The following is a 23,384-nucleotide window of genomic DNA, read 5'->3' as shown; positions in this document are numbered from 1 at the left end:
AAAATTATAAACTTGACCATCCTCCATAATATTTCAGCAACAGCTACGAATGAGGATCAAGCTGACGTACACCCACAAAGGCTCGCCTGTGCAAGACCTGGCCGAGGTCAATAACTTCCCCCCTCAGTCCTGGCAGTGATGAGCCGCCACTGTCGCTCTCAAAACGCCCCGGCCAAGGGAACTATGAAAAAGATTCTCCTTTCACCTCCCTCCTTTCCTCCAACGGATCCCCCTGTGACATCACTGCAGACTGCTGCCCTCGAGTTGCATGGGAAGCAGCAGAGCATCTAACACAGGAGAAAAAAAAAAAAATCAACAGATGTTATGAAGACCCCATTTGACTATTGACATCACCAGAAAAATTTGAAAACATATCCATTAACTAACCTTTTCTTTTTTCTTATTTTCCTGATTTGATTTTTTTGTGCTTTGTAGTACTATTTTCAGCCCCACCCCTCACCCCCCCCAGCACTACCACCACCCACAAAAGCACACATGCACACCACGCCCTCCCTGTGGTATGCTCTTCCTTGAGTCACTGTAGAGAAGAACTGTATGAGCACGTGGGTAATCCATAGTCTTCTTTTGATTCACTCTTTTATCTACCCTTAATTTAAGGTGGACACTTTCCACAAAAATAGAAAAAAAAAAAATCAGCTCGTGTAGCCAACAACTTGGTTCACCAGTTATTATGCATATTTAAATTAACTCTAATAATAATTTATGATTGGCTTTGTGTTCAGATTCTTCACCCGAAGGCCTGAGCCTTAAAATCCTACAATGGCAGCAAAAACGGCTCTGAAAGATCTAGTGCAGTCATGAACCTCGGGGATGAACCTCTTTTCAGCCTGCATCTCATGAGTGATTTATCTTGTCAGACAGTCCTATTTGTTTTGAATTGCGTCAGTTTGCTCTGAAGCATGTTTGAGCAGTGTTAGGATTACATTCACCCCTCCACTCAAGCTCGGAGGGGCTTTCCTGGTTCTGCCAGTAGGTTTCTCTACCCTATGTTTCCATAGGAAGTAGTCCTCACTTTGTTTTGTCGCCACTATAGGAAAATGAACAGATCCACGTTGCCTAGTTTGACCACCTGTGGCTACCTGATGTGCTAAAAGAAATTTTCCGACAGCTCTCCCAAAAACGGATTTGTAGCTTCTTGTTTTCTCTTTGTTTTTCTCAACAAATTCAGCAGTTGATTGCTTGGCATAGTCTGAGGATATCGATTCAGTCTGAGGGATATTATCCACGCCCGAAATAACAACTTGTAGTTTCATAGTGAAATGTATTGATAGACTGATTGCATCCATGCGTCAGAGATCTGTGTTAAAAGTTTTCCTGCATCTGTGTCCGCACAGCCTAGCTTGCAACTTAGAAATTTCAGTTTTATTTAGCCTGGTTGAACTTGGTCACCATGCACATACATGTAAATGAAATTTGTTATGAATGTAGTTACATGCACTGAATGCTTTTTTTTCTCTCTCTCTCACTGTCTCTCTCTCTCTCTATCTCTCGAGTCTTCTCCTTTATGGCTGTCTTCTTTGGAAACAGTCATCTTGTTGGCACTATTTTGTGATAGTATGTTTTTTCTGCAGTTATTTGACTTAATTATTTATGCCTGATATCAAAGTGATGTGCCTTTCTGACTTTGCTAGATAAAATCCCCTAAACTATTCAGTTCTACACGAGCTGTGTTTGTAGTCGTCTGATTGTGTGTCGGTCACATGTTAGGGTTGATATCCTGGTAACTCAAAACATTAGGAATACGGTCCAGATGGATTTGAAACGATGTATCACTTCATTTGAAGATTTTTACTTGAGCATACAAATCACATTACAGCCAGTCCACTCACACCATTGACTTCCTTGGGTGTCAATACCAATGCCACTCACCTGTTGTTATTTTTGACAAAACAAACTACAGCAATGTGATGTTGTTGTTTTTTTTTCCTGTACTCTGTGTTAAACCTTACATGGAAAACAAAAAAAAAGCCCATTTGGAGTGAGTCAAGAAACACAAAGTGTTAAGGATTATCAGGGCAGCTACTGTCAGATGTAACCTGTTCCTAAACTGGTTATCAAGGTTTAAACTGGCGTCAAGCATGTTTTAAAACAAACAAAATAGTATAAATGTTCTCCTGAAGTGAAATGTCATTTTAAGACTGTTTAGTTTTTTTTTTTTTTTTTCTTTTTAAGAACATCTAACTTGTGCGTTTGGATCACCTGGTGAGGTACTGGGATGGGTTGTCCTGTTGGTTGACTGTTGGTTTGATTTCTTTGGCTCTCGTCTTCTCCAAATCAGAATTCCGACCTAGGCTGTCGGGGACAGTAACCTTAATACCTCACAATGTTTCTCTTTCTGTTAACGTTCAGCGGCACAGTAGATTAACAGCTTTGTTTAGTCATGAATTTGCAGTCAAGGGGGGAGCATCTGTACGAACGACACAAGCGAGTAGTTTCTCCATCTCATTACCTAACGAGCTTACGGCAGCCCCTTCGATGCTGTGTTCAGATCTTCAGATGCTCAATCAGGCTGTGTACTTATCTACACTATGCTTCACTATCTAACTTTTGTGACCAAATCAGAGAGACTATTAGCTTTGGAAATATTTTTGAGCTACGGTATGTGTATATGGAGAAAATTATTTCATTTAAGTTTAACTTTTTTTTCTGTTGTTGATAAATGCTATATTGGCTTTTTTGTTTTCTGTACATATTGAGGGCTTTTACAATTTTTGTCTCTTGTACTATCTTTCATCCTTTTTTTAGATACCATTTTCTAAAAAAATTCCAATTATTCACACTGTATATTGTCTGAATAGATCTAGTCATCATCATAGTCTACAAAGACTTCCCTGTATCATCAGTCACTCATTGTAAAAGATATATGATCTGCTGCCTGTACATTGTATATAATTGTAAAACAAACAAAGCTGATCAAATTAAATAAAAGACCCACGTGAAGACTTACAAAGATTAGCTAGGGATTATAATTGTATACATATATGTAAAAAAAAACACAAAAAGGAATCTTGAAAGGATGCAAATGAGCTGCATTTGATTTACTATTCTCTTCATACTCTTCATGACTGGATGTGTCAGCTTATACTTATTTTACCGATAGTTGATGAGTTGGTTAGGCTACCCGGTCGGGTTGTTTTGGATGTGGAAGTGAGGTTTTGGGTTTTGCCTGGAGACTGAAAGTGGTGTTTTGTCTGAATGATGTACTGTACTACTGAGAAACCCGAGCACAGTGCTGCACCGCGGCAGAAGTGGCACCTCGTCTGTTCCCCTGCCCCTCAGACAGGCCTCGTGTTTCCATGCTCTCCTTTAAAGAGGGAGCAGGCATCTTGCCAACATGTAACCCTTCCCTCTGGCCTTACATTATGTGCAGTTTATCCTCCTGCACTCTCAGCTAATTAGATCTAATCAAACGCTGTCTGAGCGACAAAGTGATTATTGGACGGACACTCTACGTCTACAGTGCGTTTTTGTGTTTTGTTTTTTGTTTAAGAGTGAATCGTCCCATTGGCCTCGTTCTGTCTTGTATCTGCGGGTCATTTTGTGTGTTTGCTGTCACGGCTGCCTGATTGATTTTTTTTTTTTTTTTTTTTTTTTGTCCGTCATATAGCACCTTTCCTAAAGGCATCGCACCTTTCAAAACGTATCGGATCTCAACAAGACACGGCTGAGGGAGCTTTTAACCTTGTGACCCCCCGCTATGTAAATTTCGCATTAAAATAGGGTAGTATCAGAATAAGAGCGGACATCATGTTATTCCACGCAGTTCCCAGATATGATTAATGGAGAATCTGCGTTCCTTTTGTTCTTTTTGACCAATTCAAGGCTTCCTTTCAGTACCTTCTTCCCCTTGTTGCCGATGCTGTTCATTGCCACGGGGTGTGGTGAAGATGTCACACATATGCAACGCACATTTTTAGCTTTCTCACCGGGTCCAGCTCTTCTCTTAGTAGCCTGCTTTCATGAAAGGCAAGATTAGGTTGTTTTGACAGAGATGTCAAACTGATGTGAGGCCTATAGGTAACATACTTCTGTTTTTTTTTTTTTTTTTTTTTTTTTTTTTAGTATTTAATTTAATTTCACATGGCCGTCATGCGGGATGTGTGTGACGAAGACATAGACAGGTCCAAATTTTGTTTCAAGAGGACCTTATTTTGATTTTTAGTCATTGGAGTGCTGCTTTACCTGTCATTGAGATGAATCTGGGATGAACCTGCATGTTTCCTGTGCTACAAGCTAATATCCACAAGGGGGAGATGTTCAAAATGGAAGGCTGACAGGATGGGAAAGGAGGTTTCACACACCTTGTCTTGAATGTTTTCGTTGGTGTTGTTTGTACTGTCTTAATCCACCAGTGTGTACCCTCGTTAATCACATTTGATCAGTTCTTTTAATAATACAATAAATCATGCAATTTTAAAAAAATGTACAAATGACAATGAACCCAACATAAGCGGTTTGGACACTGTAACTATAAAAGATGAAAAGTGGAAACAAATGCCCATTAGCGGTGTGATCAGCTATTGAGGTGACATTTGTGTGTGATTGCGTGTGTGTGTGCGTGCGTACGTGCGTGTGTGTGTATAAATGCCTGTGTGAGTGGGATGGTAAATGTGTGATATGTCTTACTTTTAAGTCGGTAGGACATGATTTTTGGCTGCAATTTCGACTTTCAGCTTCTGAGCTGCATGTGAGAACCGATGTAAATAATGTCATTTCTACTCTTGACCTAATCCTCTTTTTTGAAATGCAAGAAATGTTACAGATCCATCACATCACCTTGGTGGGCCAGCACTAACATGTACAATTGGAAGTTGTTTGGTGCATTAAAATACTTTATTTTTGTTTTTGTTTGTAAGGAGATGACAAAAGTGCACATCAGTCATTTGGATTAATCGGATAATTCAGTTTTTTTGTTTTGTTTCTAATGCTGTTATTTGGTCAGGCGAATTCAGTGTGTAAAGGGCTTGGAAGAGCATCTGAATTCATATTCCTATTCCCTGTTGAATCTTTGAAAAAAAAAAAAGTTGCATCCATTGTCCTTTGGAAATAAAAATCTGTATGTAAGCCCCAGGTCTATCCTGACTGTAAAACGAGATGATCGCCTGATATCTGCTTTGTTGGGGGAGGGTTGGAGGTATGAGGTTCACTTTTTCCAGTCAAGTTTGACATGTTGAGCTGAATCAGAGTCTCATGTCTTCAAGGTGAGTGTGAATGTTGGACTGAAAATATGAAGTGATTAAAGATGAAAAGTTGTAAACTATTAAATGGGATATTTTCAATTTATGCTGTGTATTCTTGTCTTTGGGTTGGAGAAAATGATCAAGAGAATAATAAAAAGTCAAATAAAAATCTAGTAGAACCATGGTTATTTGTTTGCTTGCTTTGGTGGGTGGGGTGTTAAAGGCAATTCAAACTATTTTTTCCCCCCAGTGGTAACAGCTCACTTTCACTTTAATCATTTACCAGCCATTTGTTACCATCTTAGAGTCTTTGCTGGACCTTGTGCATGCATACAGAATACACAAATATCAGTTAGTGTGCCTTCCTTTTTAATCTGACAACCACTATAACTGATCAGAAAAAGTGCCAGCATATTTAATGCATATAGCCCATGTGGATCTCTTTACCTGGTGCACCATCCAGTGTCATGGATGCACATTTTAACAGTTGTGCCAGTGGGTTCTTGTTTTACCTATTGAGACATACAGGAAAGCAAATGCCTGCAAAGCAAATGCATCAAGCTTCAGCTGCAGGGCCTCGAGTTCTGCTCCCATGTCTCCCAAACGGGTGGTTCAGCTGGAGAACTGACAACATGAACAAACTAATCATCAGCTGTCAAACATGATTTGGGCTGGTATGCTGCTTTCTGCTGTTACTGAGGTGTCCTGGACCCATTTACACACAATCTACTTCTCAACCACCGGGGTAACTTGGAGCTAAATGTGCAGTCAGAAAGCCCAGCTGTCGTAACAACACATCACATCAAAATGCAAATAAGAGACTGATTACACTGGAGTACAAGTAGTTTCACACTGCACTCTCTTTGGAGTGGTTACTACAATACTACAAGGTCTTCATAACTTCACAACTTTACTGAAGGGGTGTGTGCGTGCGTGTGTGTGTGTGTGTGTGTGTGTGTGTGTGTGTGTGTGTGTATGGGTGAGGTGACAGTTTACAGTTCATGATCTGGCACAGGATAACACTCCACCCGTTCTTTTAAAACAACTATAAAAAGAAAAATGCCAAATAAATACATAAACAACAAAATTAAACAAACAACAACAAACAAACAAATATACGAATACATAAAAAATAGGCAAATTGTTATTGTTTAAAGCCCATAGTTGGCCTTTTGAATCAGTAGAACTGATTTACTGAGTTACTCTAAAAACACTAGCTGTACAAAATCTAGATGTAGCCCATGCCATATAAATATCTCATTTAGTCCCTATGGGGAAAAAGAATATAGAAATGTTCCTGTAATTCTAGTGTGTTTCAAAATAAATAATTCTAAATGATAATTTGGTCACTATAAACTTAATGTGCCCAGGACATGTCCCTGTAAGATTATAACAGAAACAGCCTATTGCAATGATTTGTCGTTATGAATGCTGTGCAAGCGGTGGAGGAATTGCCTCATGATACATTTAGTAAGCCTTCCCCTCTGAAACGGGAAGTGGCCGATGAATAATAAGCAGAGAGCCCGCCCCTGTAATGTTTATTGATCAGACTCCGGCGGGCCTCTCTGACAGCAGTCACACTCAGTCTCGTTATGGCGTCGCTGCACCGAAACAGGATGATTTTTTACCTCTCCGTGGGAATCTGCCAGTCGCGCATCGGGACGCCGCTCGTCGGGTTTCGCAGCTACAAATAGGCGACATCCATGGCCATGGAGGACGAGGAGAAGGCAGCGGCCGCGGTGACTAACAGCCAAACGGGCGTGAAAAAAGGAGGTGATGTCGGAGATAACGGGGCTTGCATAGACACGCAGCCGGACACGGTGGTCCACCAAGCGGGGCTGAATCAGACTGCAGAGCGGGGCAACCGCAATGGTCCCGGAGCTCGTGCTGCAACGGGGATCCGCGTGCTAAAGGCAGGTCATCATCATTTGCAGGGGTTTTATTTAAACATCGCAGGCGGGCAAAGTGCATGGGAATTAAAGCACATTTGTGCAATATTGTGTAACGGGTGATGTGTGATGAGTGATGTTCACTGGTTGATGACTGATCACTGCATGACTGTCATTCAGTGAGAAATGATCCAGAGCCAAATACACGGCCAGGCCAACTGGGCTCTGTCTGCCTGCCTGCCTGCCTGCCTGTCTGTCTGTCTGTCCGTCCGTCTGACTGACTGACTGGCTGACTGGGCTGTTTGAGCTTTTGAAACGCAGGCCAACTGATAACCTGTTTGTCTATATGGCATTTTATGGCTATAGACACATGATGTGTAATGACATGCTCCCTGAGATAGCTGCTCACAGGGCCATAGGGCACCAGCACACACACACACACACACACACACACACACACACACACACACACACACACACACACACACACTCACACTCACACACACATTCTTACACACACAGGCACAGAGAGAGTCCAGAATGTGTCATGTCATGAATGTACAGGCATAACAGGATTATATTCTCTATGAGGGATCTGTAAGTATCACCATCGTAGAATAAAATAGGTCATCATTCGTGTTTGTTCAGAAGTACATGGCACTGCCAGCCACAGGGAAATATTTGATGCTGACTGTTCAGCTGATGTTGGCTGTGAAACTGAAATTACTCCTCGCACAATCAGTGTGGACATCTAAGTGGCAAGGGTCACTATTTCATACCAGTCCTTTTTTTATATATATACCTGTTGACATCAGCACAAAATAGATAAGGTGCACAAATGATTGAAAGCATGAATTGAAGGACTGGTGCACCCTGGGGGTTGGGGGTGGGGGTCAGTTACAGCCAAGCATTACCCCTCCCTATTTATCTGTGCTAAAATATGAGAGAGTTTGCTGATTTGCTGAAAAACAAGATGCAGTCTGTTCCTATAACCACATATCATCTGGCAGTGTATAAGAGAGGGAGCTGCATTGCTAACTAAGACAGTGACATTCATTGACTATATATATGTATATATGTATGTATGTATGTATATATATATATATATATATATATACACACACAGTTAGTCTTCAAGTTATCAGGTAGAGGAAAAAGGAAAAAATGCGATTCATTGTGTACTCTTTGATTCCTCCAGGGTAGGCAGACTAATCTCTCTGCAATGCCCTGCCTCACGTTTACATTGCTCCAGCATACCTCAACAGTTGATAAGGGGGGGCTACAAGTAGGGCATTTCTCATTCACTTCATCCACCCAGCTTTTTTTCAGCTGGTCTGGGTTTCAAACTAGTGTCCTTCCGGCCACAAGCCTGCCTCTCTGCCCTCTGGGCGAATGCTGCCCCACCCCCCGCTCACGCTGAGAACTTCGAATGGAGTGTGGATTTTCCAGACAGCTGACTGGATCGGGAAACTGTAGTGTCCAGTGAGCTGCAACACACATCTAAGGTAGATGGCCTGAATTTCTAATAACAAAAGGAAGGAAAAAGCTTACGAGATTCAACTGGTTCTTTAAATAGTAATGGCTCAGTGTAGCACCATTTTGCTGACAAAATATATCTGAAAGATGCCATCTTCTGAGGTTTCGGTGGACTGAAGAGTGTTGAGAACAAAATTGGTTATCTGTTGGGAATCAAGTGACATGTCTTAATTTTTTACTGCTAAGTGGTGAGCTACAAAGGAGCCAGATGGAAATTTACTGTGATGAACCTTTCTTCAGCATGGCCACAACGCCATCATTTCTGAAGGCAGTAGAAAAGGGCAGCTTTAAACTAGTTATGACGTAGCAGGCGGCCTGTCCGTGCTGCTGCTGTGTTGTATGACCCAAAATGTGCAGACAGTCGCTGCGTACAACACAATCTTAACCTTGGTAGACCAGACTAGAGATGAACCAATGCCAGAGAAATGTTTGGGGGAGAGTTTGGCAAAACAGAAAAAATATTATTTGTGGAATGGTAAAAGATGCGGACATTGCAAGATTTTAAATGGCAAATTCATGGATATAAATAGATTCATCAGTAACTGCCAAAAAATGTACTAGAATTCAAGCCTTGAAAATCGAGTCAAGAATACAACACTGGTAATGACCAATGTTGAATAGATGTAAGAAAAAAATGGGAAATTTTGATAGACAGATTCTCCTACACTGAAAATTGCCCAGTGATGAAGCAAAGCTGATTTTAACTTCCCATATCAGATATTAGACTGGACTTAGGACCTCAAAGATGTTTTGTTTTCATATCACGTTTTCCATACTGATAACTGGTGGAATGTGTAGGCTATGTCACTGGATCACCTCCAAATTCAAATGCTCAGCCAGTCTATCTTGTAACAGGTCAAAGTAATTAAGAGACAGTTTTGGTGGGTGCATATTTAGGAAACAACATTTGGATGACAATTCTGTGCAATTATATATTATTGTAAATTGCATCTTTGTGTATTTGTTTAAGACTGATGAGTAACTAATGAGCTTTGCTTTCTGAGTTAGCTCTCTCTACCACTCCAGTTCAATATAAGGTCCACATTAAAGCAGTCATTGCACCTAACTGGTGGTGAATATTGCACTCCCTTGTGAAGAAGGCCTTGAGATACTTGATCTATACCGCTGGCAGCAGCTGCTTGCTTGCCACCTAAAAGGTGGGGAAGTGAGAGTCAGAGTCAAGAGTTAAAAACTTGGGCTCATTTGGAGGTGCTGACCGTCATCCTGATCACCTGACATTCAGCAGCAAGCTGCTTAAAGGCATATTGGATATCACCATCTAATGAGGCCTTAAAGATGGCATCCTTTGCAATGAGCAGATGCCACCCTAATGCCACCTAACTGGACACTCTCCAGACTTGATATCCTATCCATGAATATCATGAATAAATAGGGGAGCAAGGTCCACCTCGAATGAACTTGGCTTAAATCGTAGAATGCCAACACAGCTTTTGCTCTAAGTGTAGACAAACTGAAAAGTGCACAGCAGCTGCACTGGCAAAAGCATATTCCCACATTACTTACCACCAGATACCCGGGACAATGATCATACACCAAATCCACAAAATGTATGTATACAAGATAAGCAAAATCCCATGATCCACTGATTATTGATTGATGATAAAAAGCCGAAAAGTGTTCCACAGTCGTGACAAAAGTTGCATTGTTCCTCTTAAATCTGATGATCAGGTTGTGCTGTCCGATCCCTGAGCAGCTGAAACACTACCTTTGGTCTGCTCTCTTAAAGGTGGTGTCCGCCACATTGCACTACCTTGCTGAAGCCACTGTTCCGAAAATTCATGTGCTATACAGGAGATATGTCGATAACAACACCGCAGCAATACACAGAGGCTTCATCTCTGTTGTTTCTTTATTGTGGAGCTCTGTATTTACCTCAGGGTATGCTGCTGACATCTGTGCCAGCCATCAAGTGTTCATAACGATCACAATGTTCAAACACAGGTAGGCTTGTGTATTTGGTGTGAGATCACACCAAAAGGCCAAAACGTGGCACCATGGGAGGATAGTGCCCAACTGCTTGTCCCTGTAGTTGCCTCCTGGTCTAAATACAGTGCTGGACATTCTTTCCCTATGTAGATGCAATATTTATCTCTTACCATTCCAGAGTCTGAAGACATCCTGCAGATTTTGGGTGGGGCTCCTCTCTTAAAGCCTGAAACCAAGACACCTTTTGCCATATCATATATGGGTACATAGATTCATCATAGATAGAATTTGACTGCAGATCGAGGATAGTAAGCTCTTGGATTCCACAAAGCAAAGCATAAAGCAAAATCAGTTTTGCTTTATGCTGTACAAACACAAATATAAAGAAAACCAAAAGATTTTTTTCAAAAAACACTTGAAAAGGCATGTTTACAGTAGCTGTCATGCCCAATCAGACCTTGTATCAAGAGCTCAGTCAATCAGCTGACAAGATAATGCCATTTCTGCACTTGAACAAGCAGGTGGAGATATGCTGATTGTCAGTGGTAGCTGATAATAGTTATGCTGTTTGTGACGTGTTGGGCCCTATGTCATTATTGCTTTGACAGAATTTAGATATTTTACCTTCAGTACCTACATTTCTAGCTGATTTAATGCTCTCAAAAGTGTCCAGGTATCGGAAACATATCAGACAGCTATAAAACTCATGATATCACCACATATGGTTTCTTTAAATAAGCCCTCTACACTTGGTGTGCATGTGTGACATTTGACTCTTTGTTAGAAAGTCTGTATTTTCTGTGTTTTTGCAGCGGAACATGAAGCGAAATGGGAGTCGGGGCTGTGTGACAAGAAAGACCCGTTTTGGATCCCGGGAGCGAGACTGGCTCAAGGGGGATACCCAGAGGGGCTGTGTGTGTCTGTATGGGGGGACAGTAGACCCCCAGCCACCCACCTCTGGCCCCCAGGCCTCTTCTACCCCTCAGGCAGACCTGCAACTGGTGCTGTGCTCCACCAGTACCACCGTGGAGGAGCTCTGTGCCCAGAGGGATGGACAGGGACTCTATGTTCAACTGCATGGAGACCTCCTCAGGTAAATAAACATTCATCTGAACACTGGTTCATAGGCACCATGATCGTAAACTGTATGCCCAATCAGATTTTGTGATAGAAATGTTAACTGAAGTATCTATCCAACAGTACCCCTTCTGTAGGCTTGTAAAATGGCATAACAATGGTGTAACACCTTAGGGACATAGATTAGTCTGGTACTGTCAAACTTTGCTAACGAACAATGTCAAAGGCTTTATTTGAGAACTTGTGCTGCAACAATCTCCATCCATCCATCCAATTTCTAGATTCTTATCTTGGTCAGGGTCATGGGAGCAACAGGGCAAACAAAAAAGCCCAGACCTGTTTTTCCTCATCTGCTTCCTGTAGCTCCTCATAAGGCATCCACAGGCATTCCCAGGCCAGTTGGGAAATATAATGCTTACAGTTTTTCCAGCATCTACCCTGGGGTCTTCTAAGTGGTCCTATACGGTACATCTCCAAAGGGAGTTCCCCAAGGGTTATCTTTATCGGTCACTACCCTCTAATGCACCAAACCAGCAGTCAATCTCAAAATGCTTATTGTCATTTTTGAATAAGACATTGAAATACATGAAGTCATTACTTGTGGCAGCTGCTCATGCTTTACCTTGATGAGGCAGGCACTTGTTTCCAGGAGAGAAAAAAGACCTTAGACATTGGAGATGCTGATCATCCTCATCCTGACCATGTCAGTTGCACAGCTGATCGGAGATTACAGTCCAATGAAGCCATAATGACATCATCTGCAAACAGCAGACTTGCCGTAAAGGCAGTGACACACCAAGCCGATGATCAGCTGTTACTGGACCCCTGTTGGCAGCTTTTCGCTCACACAGAACGTATGCTAGTTAGCTGTTGGCTGTAGTCTTTGCAGTGTCCAAGTGCAACTTTTTGGACCCAACAAAGGTAATGTGAGGTACGCAACAGTCAGCCTTTGTCACTGCTAGCTCTTTGATGTTGGTTTGGTGTGTCCTGGCCTTAACACCTGTGAACTGGACACCGGCCTTGGCTGTACCTTGACATCGTGTTCATCAATACCACAAACAGGAGGGAAGGAAAGTCCAGCCCTTTGGAGTCGGATGCACACCTTGAATAAGCTTGACTTAAAGGTACACAAGGTAGTTTGTGACCAACAGTGGTGCTATAGTGCACATTAGGAAAAGCAGATTCCCATAGTGTTTGCGCCACATGTTCTTCCAGGACACCCTGGGCAGGGGGGTGACATATTACACCTAATGCACACTAGAGGCAAGCGAGCAACTGCTTGACAACATTGCCTTGGGAAGTGTCCTGACAGTGAGTGTGATGGTGGAAAAAAAAATGGGAACAGTCGTCTCTCGGAGTGGGTGTTTACTCATTTTGCGCACTTTCCACATCTTTTTTCTTGACAAAAACGAGAACGCACCTATCTTTAGTGATTAATGTTGTCTACTTGAACTTAAAATCTTTGCAGTTTCCACTCATGCTTATTTTTTCTTCCGGTCCTTGTAACTTTTGCTGAAAACATGATAGAGAGGCAGACTCTTTTTTTTTTTTGCCTCCAAGAGAAGCCTGTTCTCATCCATCCTTCATCCTTCCTCTTTGGTACACCTGTGACATGTTGCTACAGTAGAGGCAAAATGACAGATTTGTTCAAAGAGGTGCTGCTCGCTTCACTTGACACTTGCCCCAAGTTTGGACATCTTCATTGAAACTACTGGCTGCTATTTATTTTTTTCATGCCACCCCTCTATTTGCTTGCTTGGATTGCATTCTGTTAGGAATAGGTGTAACGCACAATGATATAAGCAATGAAACCTTCAAAACATTCCTGAATAAGGCTTTGCAAATGTGTTTTGAGTTACAAAATGCATTGTCAGTGTTTACAAGTAGTTTACAAGGGAAACTACACTGGGTACATTTAGTGTCAAGAATGCAAACACAATCTCTAGGAATCAAATGGTTCACAGTAAAAACCCATGTACCCCCACAGCACCCCACACAAGGTACCTGAGGGAACATTTTCGTAAGATCCAAGAGACACATGAAGGAATAGCAAATTCCCAAGACCCCTTGATTATCGTTAAGAGGCTAAAAAGCTGGTTTCATTGTTTCACAACCAGGAAGAAGCCCACTTTGTTCCTCTTGAATCCTTGGATATTTAGAAATCTCCTCAGTTGGCGAGGTGCCAGAGATGGACGAGGTTTGTCCTGAAATGCAGAAAGCTCTGCACATTGTCGGGCTGTCGTGGTTGACATGTCTTTTCAATGTTGCGTGGGTTTCCGGAACAGTGGCTTTGGATTGGCAGCAGTTGTGGTCCCTATTTTTTTTTTTTTTTCCAAAAAAAAGGGAGACTGGAGGGAGAATCACACTGCTCAGTTTCCCAAGGAAAGCCTATGCCAAGGTGCTAGAGAGGAGACTCCAGCTGATTGTCAAACCTCAGATACAGAAGGAACAATGCTGCAACAGTCTATCTAAAATAAGTCTGTGGCTTAAATCCCAAAGGCTAATTACTGAAATGGTATGTGGGCCTTGTTTGTGGCCATTTTTTGCATGGATGTAAGGCATATTGAGAGCACAAAATGCATGAAATTTTAGAGGACATGTGGGGCACCAGCAGTACATAGCATTGTCAATGGATTGTGTAGATCTAGGAGTCTAATGTAGTAGATTAATAACTACAAAATAATATCATGGATTTATTGCAGTTATTTTGTTGAATAGATAAATGGAAATTGCCTATGGACTGTGGACTTATAACAGCATGTGCACTAACTTCATTAAATGCATGTTAATTGTGAGCTGTGGGCATTGCAGTGTAATGCTGAATGGTGGGAAATGACAGGTCAGTCGGTGGATTTTGGACTTCAGGCAAAATTTGCTTTATTCTACCGGTTAGTGCACTGATATTGCTGTCTGCTGGCCAGTATGACCAGGTGGATTAAAATTTAATAAACATTTCAAACATCCAAAAATAGGGTATTACCAAGGAATTCAAACCCTGAGTCCTGTTTGTACCAGGAACCCCAAAGGAGGTATTTGTTACTTCACACAGGACATAAGGTCAAGGCAGTAAGGTCATGGTTAACATAAACACATTCAATTCAAAGAAATGCATCTTATTCAAATATGTGAACCATGATCTTTTTAAATGTGCAAATCCCCAATTTCCTTTCCTTATTGAAGCTAATTTTGCAAACTTTTTGGTAAGTGCAGGTAGAAATTAAGATCTGAAACACTGATGGCAGTGTAACAAGCACTGAAAAATGATTAGTGCATAAAGACATGATGGTATGCAAGCTTTTTTTTCTTTTTTTTTTTTTAGGAATTCCTTGGTATACTTAACATTTGACTACTAACAGGAAACACACTCACTTTTAAGAAAAACAATCACTGAGGGAATGGAGGCAATATAAGACAATTTTATCTCACATTTACCTCGAGTTCAAAGCTTCAACCTGCTGCTACATCTTACAGACTGACATTTTTACCTTTAATTGCTACGGCTGAGCTCCTGCTGTGGAGTTTCCATCGACTGAGTTGAGCTGCCCACACGAGCGGAAGCATCTGTCCCTCTCAACCATGATTTGGTAAAGCAATTTGAGTTCCACAAGAAGGAACAGTGACAGATTCTTCATTTTAATGATTAGTAATAGCTAGCCTCCTCTCTCCTAGGAATCAGTGATCTTTGAGCTCTCTCACACAGGTTGCATTAGGTTCCTACACTGTGCAATACAAAAAATGCAAGGCAAGTTATCACGTTGAATGTATTATGGGCCACAACTAATTTTCACATTTCAGCATGTGTCTATGATTATTAGGTGAGTTACCGCATAATATATGTCATACCAGATTCCTAACTTAATAGCACTGCATAACACTTTAAGAATAGAGGAAGAGACATCAGTAAAAAGTTACGCATACACAAAACAGGAGGGCCAAGAGCCTTGAAAAAGGTACGGTAACCGACAGGTAAGTAGGCCCACCATGCAGGTGCAATCAGTCAGTCAATTAGGCAGCAACACAACCATGTGTGGTCTCCTCTGAGTATGCCTGTAATAACCAGCCGACTAATTGACTGACTGATTGTACCTGTGTCATGGCTCTACTTGCATGCAACAGCACTGATGAAAGTCCTGTGAGACTGAAACATTTGCTCTTTGCTGGGTGTTTTTAATCTCACTTTTGTGCACTTGAGCACCTTTTTCACTTCAATAATGGAATAAACCCACAAGCTCATTGATCACAGTGTCACGACTACTTCTTCGAGGCTCTTGGCCTTCCTGTTTTTGTGTGCAGGTAACTTTATAATGATGTTTTCCTAATCCTTTCCCCCATGCATCAAACTCAAACTTTAGGCTTGGAGTAAGTACAACCACCCCTCTTTTTGCAAAGATTATTTTGATAAACATTCTGTACAGCATTATGTGCTAAATGGGTGTTGCTGAGTGGAAAACTAGATGTCTCCAAACTAACGAGATTTAGATTGTAAATCATATGCTTTGCTCTGGGGTGCTCTTTACATTTGCTCAATGCATTAGCTGACGTATTGATTTACCCAGGAGGTACCTGCTTCCACAGCACAAGGATAGTGATTAATTAATCGGTTTATACAGTTGAGAAGGTGTGGGGCTGTGAAAGTTAAGTATTTTTATTTACAGTAGGTCCATCTTCTGCCTCAACTTCCTCTTTCAGCTTCTGCTTCTTTTGCTACATTTTCTTGAAGTGCTGAACTTTACTTCTGCATTCTCCCTCTAACATTTCATTTGAAGCTGAAATGCTCTCTGTATCTGGGCTCTGCGATAGGAAACTGTATCCTTGCTGCATGATCTACAATCTCAGAAGCATGGCATCTCTACCAACTAATGCAATTTCAAAATTTACCCCTAGTTGATTAAATTTAAAAGTCACACATCCAGTCATTTGGGCACTTGGGAATTCTAGCATGAGACAGTTTTATAATATTCATCTCATTTATAATGGCTGTTGGGTAAGTCCACATTTCCACAGTTTGCTGCATAATATGCTTCCCACCTTGAGGAAGGATCGAGCTTTTAGGTGTCATTTGACAGAGATTTAACAGCTTCTTGCAGCGTTGCCAGGATGGGAGGGGATTTGTGAATAAATGAGGTCTATCTGTGCTCTGAAAGGGTAAGCGTGACTGTGAACGGTCGACAGGCACCATCAGACAGCCATCCTGCTCTAGCTGGCTGCTGGAGTCTGCCTAAATCCTGTGTCGAGATGCCGAGTCCGTAGCTGCAGTCAACTGGCACGGTCCTGTCGATTACATAGGCTGGCAAGGGGAAGGTGGCCCTTGGCTTGAACATGGGTATGGATTGGGGATTGGCACAGTTGCCATGTTACTGATTGTCAGCTAAACGTGACCAACGATTCGCTAAAGAACATGCCACTGAGGCTGCTGTTGAATAGTGATTTGTTGCTTAGGAAGGTTCCTACCTGAATGAAATGACCTGGAAGGGTCTAAGTGGCGGCCATGATAAGAGCTGGTCAAATACTCTAAATGTTACAGGAATACTCCAAACTTTTCACTGCAAAAAGTCAAAATCTTACCAAGATTATTTGTCTCATTTCAAGTCAAAAATGTCTTATTTCTAGTCAAAATATCTCATTACACTTAAAATAAGACATGATCAGCTCAGAAGTAACTTGTTTTTAGACAGTTTTCACTCGTTTCAAGTGAAAATTGTCTAAAAACAAGTGAAAATTTGCTTGTTTCATTGGCAAAATTTGCCAGTGGAAAAAGTGAAAATTCACTTGAAATAAATGAAAATTAGCTAGAAACAAGAAACAAATTTTGCCGATGAAACAAGCAAGTTTTCACTTGTTTCAAGCAAATTTTCACTTGAAACAAGTGAAAATTGTCTAAAAACAAGTTACTTCTGAGGTGATCATGTCTTATTTTAAGTGTAATGAGATATTTTGACTAGAAATAAGACATTTTTGACTTGAAATAAGACAAATAATCTTGGTAAGATTTTGAGTTTTTGCAGTGTTGGACAAAATACTTACCCAGCATGAGTCAAGATGTTCAGTACGTTTTTCACTTCTGTATGTCCAGTGGGTTGGTTCCTTAGCATTTGTGTGTTGGCTTGGCATAAAGACTTGGGGCTCTAGTTTCGCAGACCAGGCGAGGCGGGGGCGTAGCGCAGATGCGCTTCGCCAACTGGGTGTGGCCAGGCGGATTTTCCAAGTTTGGCACGCCGGTCTCGGTGGCGCAAGTACTCCGCCGTCCCTCCTACCGGCGGAGGGGAGGAGAGAAGGCGTGGAGTGGGTTTGACACAGCCGATTCACATTTAACCAATCAAATGAGCCCCTGTCCTTGCCTTTAAAATGCGCTGCGCGAAGGCGTAATGAAAGTTTACACAGCTGACATGGAGGTCTATTGTCGCGGGCGGAGCAGAGCTCAGGAGACAGGCGCGGAGCGGAGACCGGCGAGCAGTGCGGACACGTCACCAAAACCTCACAGGCAGGCTTCCGGAATGTCAGACACATGAACAATGCAATAAATACCGAAAAAAACACTATTCAATGCTACGATCACAATCAGCACATACATACATCTCCATATCAACTGTCCCGTCACAGCTGATGTCAGATCAAAGGAGATTGGCACCGTTTGTGCTGATTGTGAGGTTTTGGTGATGTGCGCCAGCCAGCCAAACTTCCACTGCGCCGGCTCCGCTCCGCCTTGCGCTGAAAGTAGACGTGGTTTCAGATGGCGAGCTTTTGGCGCACCTCGGCGAAGCCTTTTGGCACGAAACTGTCACTGCGCCAAGCCGAATCTGTCGGCACCTCCCCCTGCTGCGCCGGCACTCCCATCTCGGCGAACCTCCGCCTGCGAAACTTGGACACTGTCCGCCTCTGCTGTTTCGCCGGTCGAAACTAGCTCTGCGCGGGGTTCGCCTCACTGCGCCACCCCGCGCTGCGCCAGGAAACTAGAGCCCTTGAAGTCTATGGGAGTCATTGTTGTTTGTAGTTGTAGTGTAGATTGTAGTTTCACCACGGCAGACCCACGTCAAACAGCAACCACTGTCACATGATGTAGCGTCTAGCGTAAGTGCAGCCGGATCCTCTTAGCACCACGGTCATCCTTTCATTAGTCCTCATCAAAGCTCCTTCACATCTTTCCTAAACCTCATGATGTTTTCCACCAAGGTCAAGGAAAAGTGGTTCAGAGCGGACACAGGATGTCATTTTTTTGACTCCTAAATTGGCAGCAGGGCCACTGAGAACACAAAATATCAAATAAATGCACTTAGACAACAAAATAAACACACTAAGAGATGCACAAAATGTGACACTGGAGCACCGTTGATTTAAAGGAAATGATGATAAAACTGAGGCCATTTCAGTGCCTCACTCAGGAAAATATCTTTGTATTCTTTACCTGTTTTCATAGTCTTCATCTTGTTTTTGGGATCAGAGAAGGATTGTCCAAGACTATTCTACATGTTAACCACATCAAGCCAGATCAAGGCATTCACCTTCACTGTGCACCTTTTTTCCACAGTGGTGAAAAAAGTGTCCTCCAAGATATCAAAACTTTTATTATTGCACTTAGAGTTCAAAGTTGAGAGACTTAGGGTTTGCACACCATGCCAGTCCCCATCTTTTCAGAATGCATGTTCAGTCCTAAAATTTACATTTGGAAGTGAATGTCGTCATTGTGTGTGAGTTGTTTTTGCCCTCATGCTTGTGTGCATGCACCCAAGACAGCCCTGGTGTAGCATGATGGTGAACATTTAGATCAAAGGCTGCTTCTGTCAGGCCCGGGGTACCAGATTTCAGGATCAGCATACCTCCTGTTTGATATCAGCAGGAAGAGCCCTTAAAGTGATTACCAGTGGAGTGAGATGATTTCCACAGATTAAGTCAAATGCCCAAGTTGAAAAGGCATTAAATTCAGTTTATGGCAAAAGAAAGCATAGTATGAATGGTGATAAAATGGTTTAACTAGTTTATTATGCTTTTAATACACATAGTCATAACATGAAACCATCAGAAGGGCGTGGAGAAACTTTCCACTGTGTGAAAGATATGAGAGATCCTAGAGGACACATACTGACCTTTGAGAGTCTGAAAATGCCGGGTACTTGCTCAGCTAAACCAGCATAGTCAAGTTAGCATGTACAACTGTATTTTACTGAACAATTCAGCCAGAAAAAAATGGCCAATATTGCCTTTAAATGGTCACACAGTCCCAAATTCAGGGCTTAGGGCTAGGGTAGGGTAGGACAGGGTCCCTTGAAAAGTTTTGTTAATGAATTTGTCCAGAAATATCACACAATACAACCCTTTTTTTTTTTCCTGAAGCAAGATCCGAATTTGCTTGATGTGTGCACTGTCTGCTTCCTCTGTGTCACATTTTGCAACATATAGTCATGTAACTATTGTATACGCCCAATTTTCACACTCGCCACCTGCTTACTTTCAAAAGAGGCGTTGATGTATAAAGTAAAGCTGTTAAAATTTGCCTCGGAGGTTAATGATGTGTTTCTGCTCATTCTCCTAACGTTGAACTCCGGACTTTGTGCTGCTTGACCGACTGATTGACTCGCCAGTGCTATGAAAGATTAACCTTTTTTATAGAAAGTCTCAGAGTAAAGCCTTGGCATGCTGGCTCTGCTGATAAGATAGATACAGCTGGCTGGCCTCATTAGGACACAGGAAGTGATAGGTCTTCAGTTGTAGCAATGGATGTGTGCGTGGGTGTGTAGGTGTGATGGTAGATGGGTTAATGCAACATGGATGTGGCAAATGGCCACTGTGGTTGTTGAACTGCGCATTTACGTAACTATGCTAAATACTTGCCTTGTTTAGGGTTTGTGCAAGTGCCTCTGAGCGTGTTCCCCAACATGCGGTCAAGAGAAAGTGGAGGAAAGTTGAATTAATTTTTTTTTTGTGCAGAGCAATATTACCCCACCTGCTCTTTCCCTTTGTCCTGCAGGAGGCTGGACCCCTCCGAACGCCCTCTCCAAATGGTGTATGACTACCTGATGGCTATGGGCTACAAAGACCCCGTGCGGGTGCAGCGAGAGGCAGCCAACTCCGACTTAAGCTGCATGATCCGCTTCTACAGTGGTGAGTAGCGGCCCACGGAGGCCATCATCACCTGTCCGCACGATCTGCTCCTGCTCAGTGGGCTCTGCTAGGGGCCCACTCTCTTCCTCGAGGAAGGGACCATAAGCTTTTAAGAAAGGTTGTGGCTCTGTTTTAGGTGGAACGGTCACAGGCTCTTTTTGATCTTTGATATTTGTGTGTGTGTGTGTGTGTGTGTGTGTGTTTGGGGCTCTGCGTTTCCTGTGACTGTTTCATTTGGAACTTTTGTGTAATGAAACAAGCTTGAGTCTTGCTGTAGGGAAAGCCTTTGCTCTTTCTTTCTGCCTTTGTTGCCAGCAGTCCGTTGCGCTGCTCTGCAGTTAATTTTGTACGGCTTTGTCTGCCATTCAGTACATTTTTACTTTTGCACAGGAGCCAGCTATCCTAGACTTATTGCTTTTTTTCTTTAATTCTGCCAGTGATGCACACACGTCTTCTGACTCTGTTTTACAAATTGTGCTCTCTTCTTCACCTTCTGTACAAAATGTACTTGAATGAGGCCAGTGCATCTGCAATTTCAGTATTAGTTGAAAAGTATATCATAGTTGAGGCGCTTTTGGCCTCAAAAAAAAGTAGTGGTGTCATTTACTACTCGTGGGGAGCAGTAATTTTTCAGTCTTCTTGTTACATTATTTTTCTCTGACACCCAGTATTGGTCAGTGTGTGCTCTTTTACCTTCAAAAATCAGGATAATACAGCTGTTCTTCTGACTGGTCAGTGGGGCCACTGGCAAACTGCTGTCTTGCAGATGGGACGAGAAGGCTTCTCACATGCCTTTTTCCCTTTTATCTATGGTAGATGCATTATTTCTTTCAATTTTCCAAGCTGTTATTTGTTCAAAAAGTTGTAGCATAATTGTAAAAAGTACAGTCAATAACCCTGAGCATATAGTGTACAGGAACAGAGTTGTGAGATGTACTTTTAAGTGCAGACTCATTGGGCCAGATAAATGAAGCCATATATGAACAATTTTTTTCGTATTTTTTTGTTTATATCCACCGTTACGTATTTTGTTAGCACCTATTGCTTTCTAGGATTTACCAGTGTTTTCTTATTTCTACTCATCTTTTAAGTTAAGGTAAGGTAAGGTAAAAAAGTGGTCCAAAAAAAAAAAGTGAATTTGGTCCACAATTGACAAATCATTTGTCCTATGCAAGGAAATATCATTTTTAAATTTGAAGAACATGAAAAATGCATGAATACCAGTGCATAATCACATTTAGATTTATTGTAGAATAATTAAGCACTAGAAACATCTTTAAATGTCATTGAAATAATAGCAAAAAAAAAAAAAAAGTAGACCACAGCAGTTATTAAAAATTAGTTATATACAAAACTTAATTTTAGAGGGTTCATACAGTTGAACTGTGTTAATGTTGGAACTGTCTTGTCAAACTGCGGTCTTCATTTTAATATTAAACGATTTTCATTTTATTTCAGCGACTGTACGTCCCTCTGCTGACTATCACAGCATCACAGATGTTTTTTTGTTTTGTTTTGTTGTGTTTTTTGCCATTGCTGATTTTTTGAATTTGCAGTAACACCAGTGCTGATGCCTTGAATAATCATTTAGTTTTATTTCAGCTGCTGAAATTCTTTTTTTTCCCTATAGGTTCTTTTTGGTAGCATCTCCATTTCTTAAGTACACGGCACAACAACTACCTGTATACAGTGGTTAGGGTGTGTTACCAATGTTAATAACAAATGCTTGGACATATGCATTCACTAGACCTTTTACACAGCAGTTGTTTTGATATGAAATCGCAGGTAAACACAGGTGTCATCAATGAAAGTAGTTCCCTTCGTTTTTGTGTAGCGAATAACACACAAGAGCAGGACAGTGTTTCTGCTATACCTGCATGGAACATAACCTCAGTTCACGTCATTGGTAACACCTGTGTTTACCTGCTGTTTCATGCTGCTGCGAAAAAGGACATGTCAGATTCATCATAACTGGGTAAGAACAGATTTGGATGATTAAGAACGTCTGGTGATTCTTGAGTTGACTCCCCTCTCTTTTTTCCCCCCTCAACAGACAGATAAGAGAAAAATGAAGGGAATTTTAAGAGCATGATGCTGCATCTGGCCCATTAGCTCCCGTTATGTTTTTCCTCCAACCAGCGGGCCAAGTCCTGCACACAAATCAGCTTTTGCAGATGAAGCAGCAGTCTGACTGTGCCAGACATGTGTAATCAGCATGAGAATATTTAGTGCCGGCTTTGGAAGCGTCACCTGTCTGGTTTATTCCCAACAGTTTGCTAATATAATAATATGAACAATTATTGTCCCCACTGTGAAAGACCGAGGTGGCTTGGGCTCCGTCCATCCATCTGTCCGTCTGTCACACCTAATTTCTGAGCCTTTCCCGGCCTGTTTTGTACAAAACTTGGGAAATGAAGGAATTTGACATTGGGGTCCAGCATTTTGAATATAAACCTGGTTGGCAGGGCACAGCGCCACCACCAGGCCAACAGGGACCTAATCTTCATGCTCAGTATCGGCACACTACAGGGTTGTATTTGAACCTTTGGGAAATGATGCGCTGTTACAAAATGACACTGACTGGCCCACCATAGTGCCACCACCAGGCCAAAAAGTCCCTGAGCCTCAAGCAACATGT

At 41.9% G+C, this 23,384-nt stretch overlaps 2 protein-coding genes across 5 annotated transcripts in view; both read left to right on the top strand.

Moving 5' to 3' along the window:
- ap1g1 (adaptor related protein complex 1 subunit gamma 1) overlaps positions 1 to 5,370 on the top strand; it is a 32,347-nt gene extending 26,977 nt beyond the window's left edge. For all 4 annotated transcript variants that reach the window (XM_030044860.1, XM_030044866.1, XM_030044856.1 and 1 more), the window contains one exon: positions 38 to 5,370. In XM_030044860.1, the coding sequence (XP_029900720.1) occupies positions 38 to 139 (102 nt within the window). In that variant the 3' untranslated portion in view covers positions 140 to 5,370. The remainder of the gene's footprint in view (positions 1 to 37) is intronic.
- A 5,362-nt stretch (positions 5,371 to 10,732) lies between these two features.
- The window catches only part of phlpp2 (PH domain and leucine rich repeat protein phosphatase 2), a 49,003-nt gene continuing 36,351 nt past the window's right edge, over positions 10,733 to 23,384 (top strand). Inside the window, exons 1-3 of the mRNA XM_030079189.1 lie at positions 10,733 to 10,835; positions 11,386 to 11,666; positions 20,613 to 20,746. Coding sequence (XP_029935049.1) covers positions 11,392 to 11,666; positions 20,613 to 20,746 — 409 coding nt within the window. The 5' untranslated portion in view covers positions 10,733 to 10,835; positions 11,386 to 11,391. The remainder of the gene's footprint in view (positions 10,836 to 11,385; positions 11,667 to 20,612; positions 20,747 to 23,384) is intronic.

The sequence above is a fragment of the Myripristis murdjan genome, chromosome 3 (assembly GCF_902150065.1).
Source record: "Myripristis murdjan chromosome 3, fMyrMur1.1, whole genome shotgun sequence".
NCBI lineage: Eukaryota > Metazoa > Chordata > Actinopteri > Holocentriformes > Holocentridae > Myripristis > Myripristis murdjan.
The sequence above is the reverse complement of the archived record's forward strand: the minus strand, read 5'-3'. Positions and strand labels throughout refer to the sequence as shown.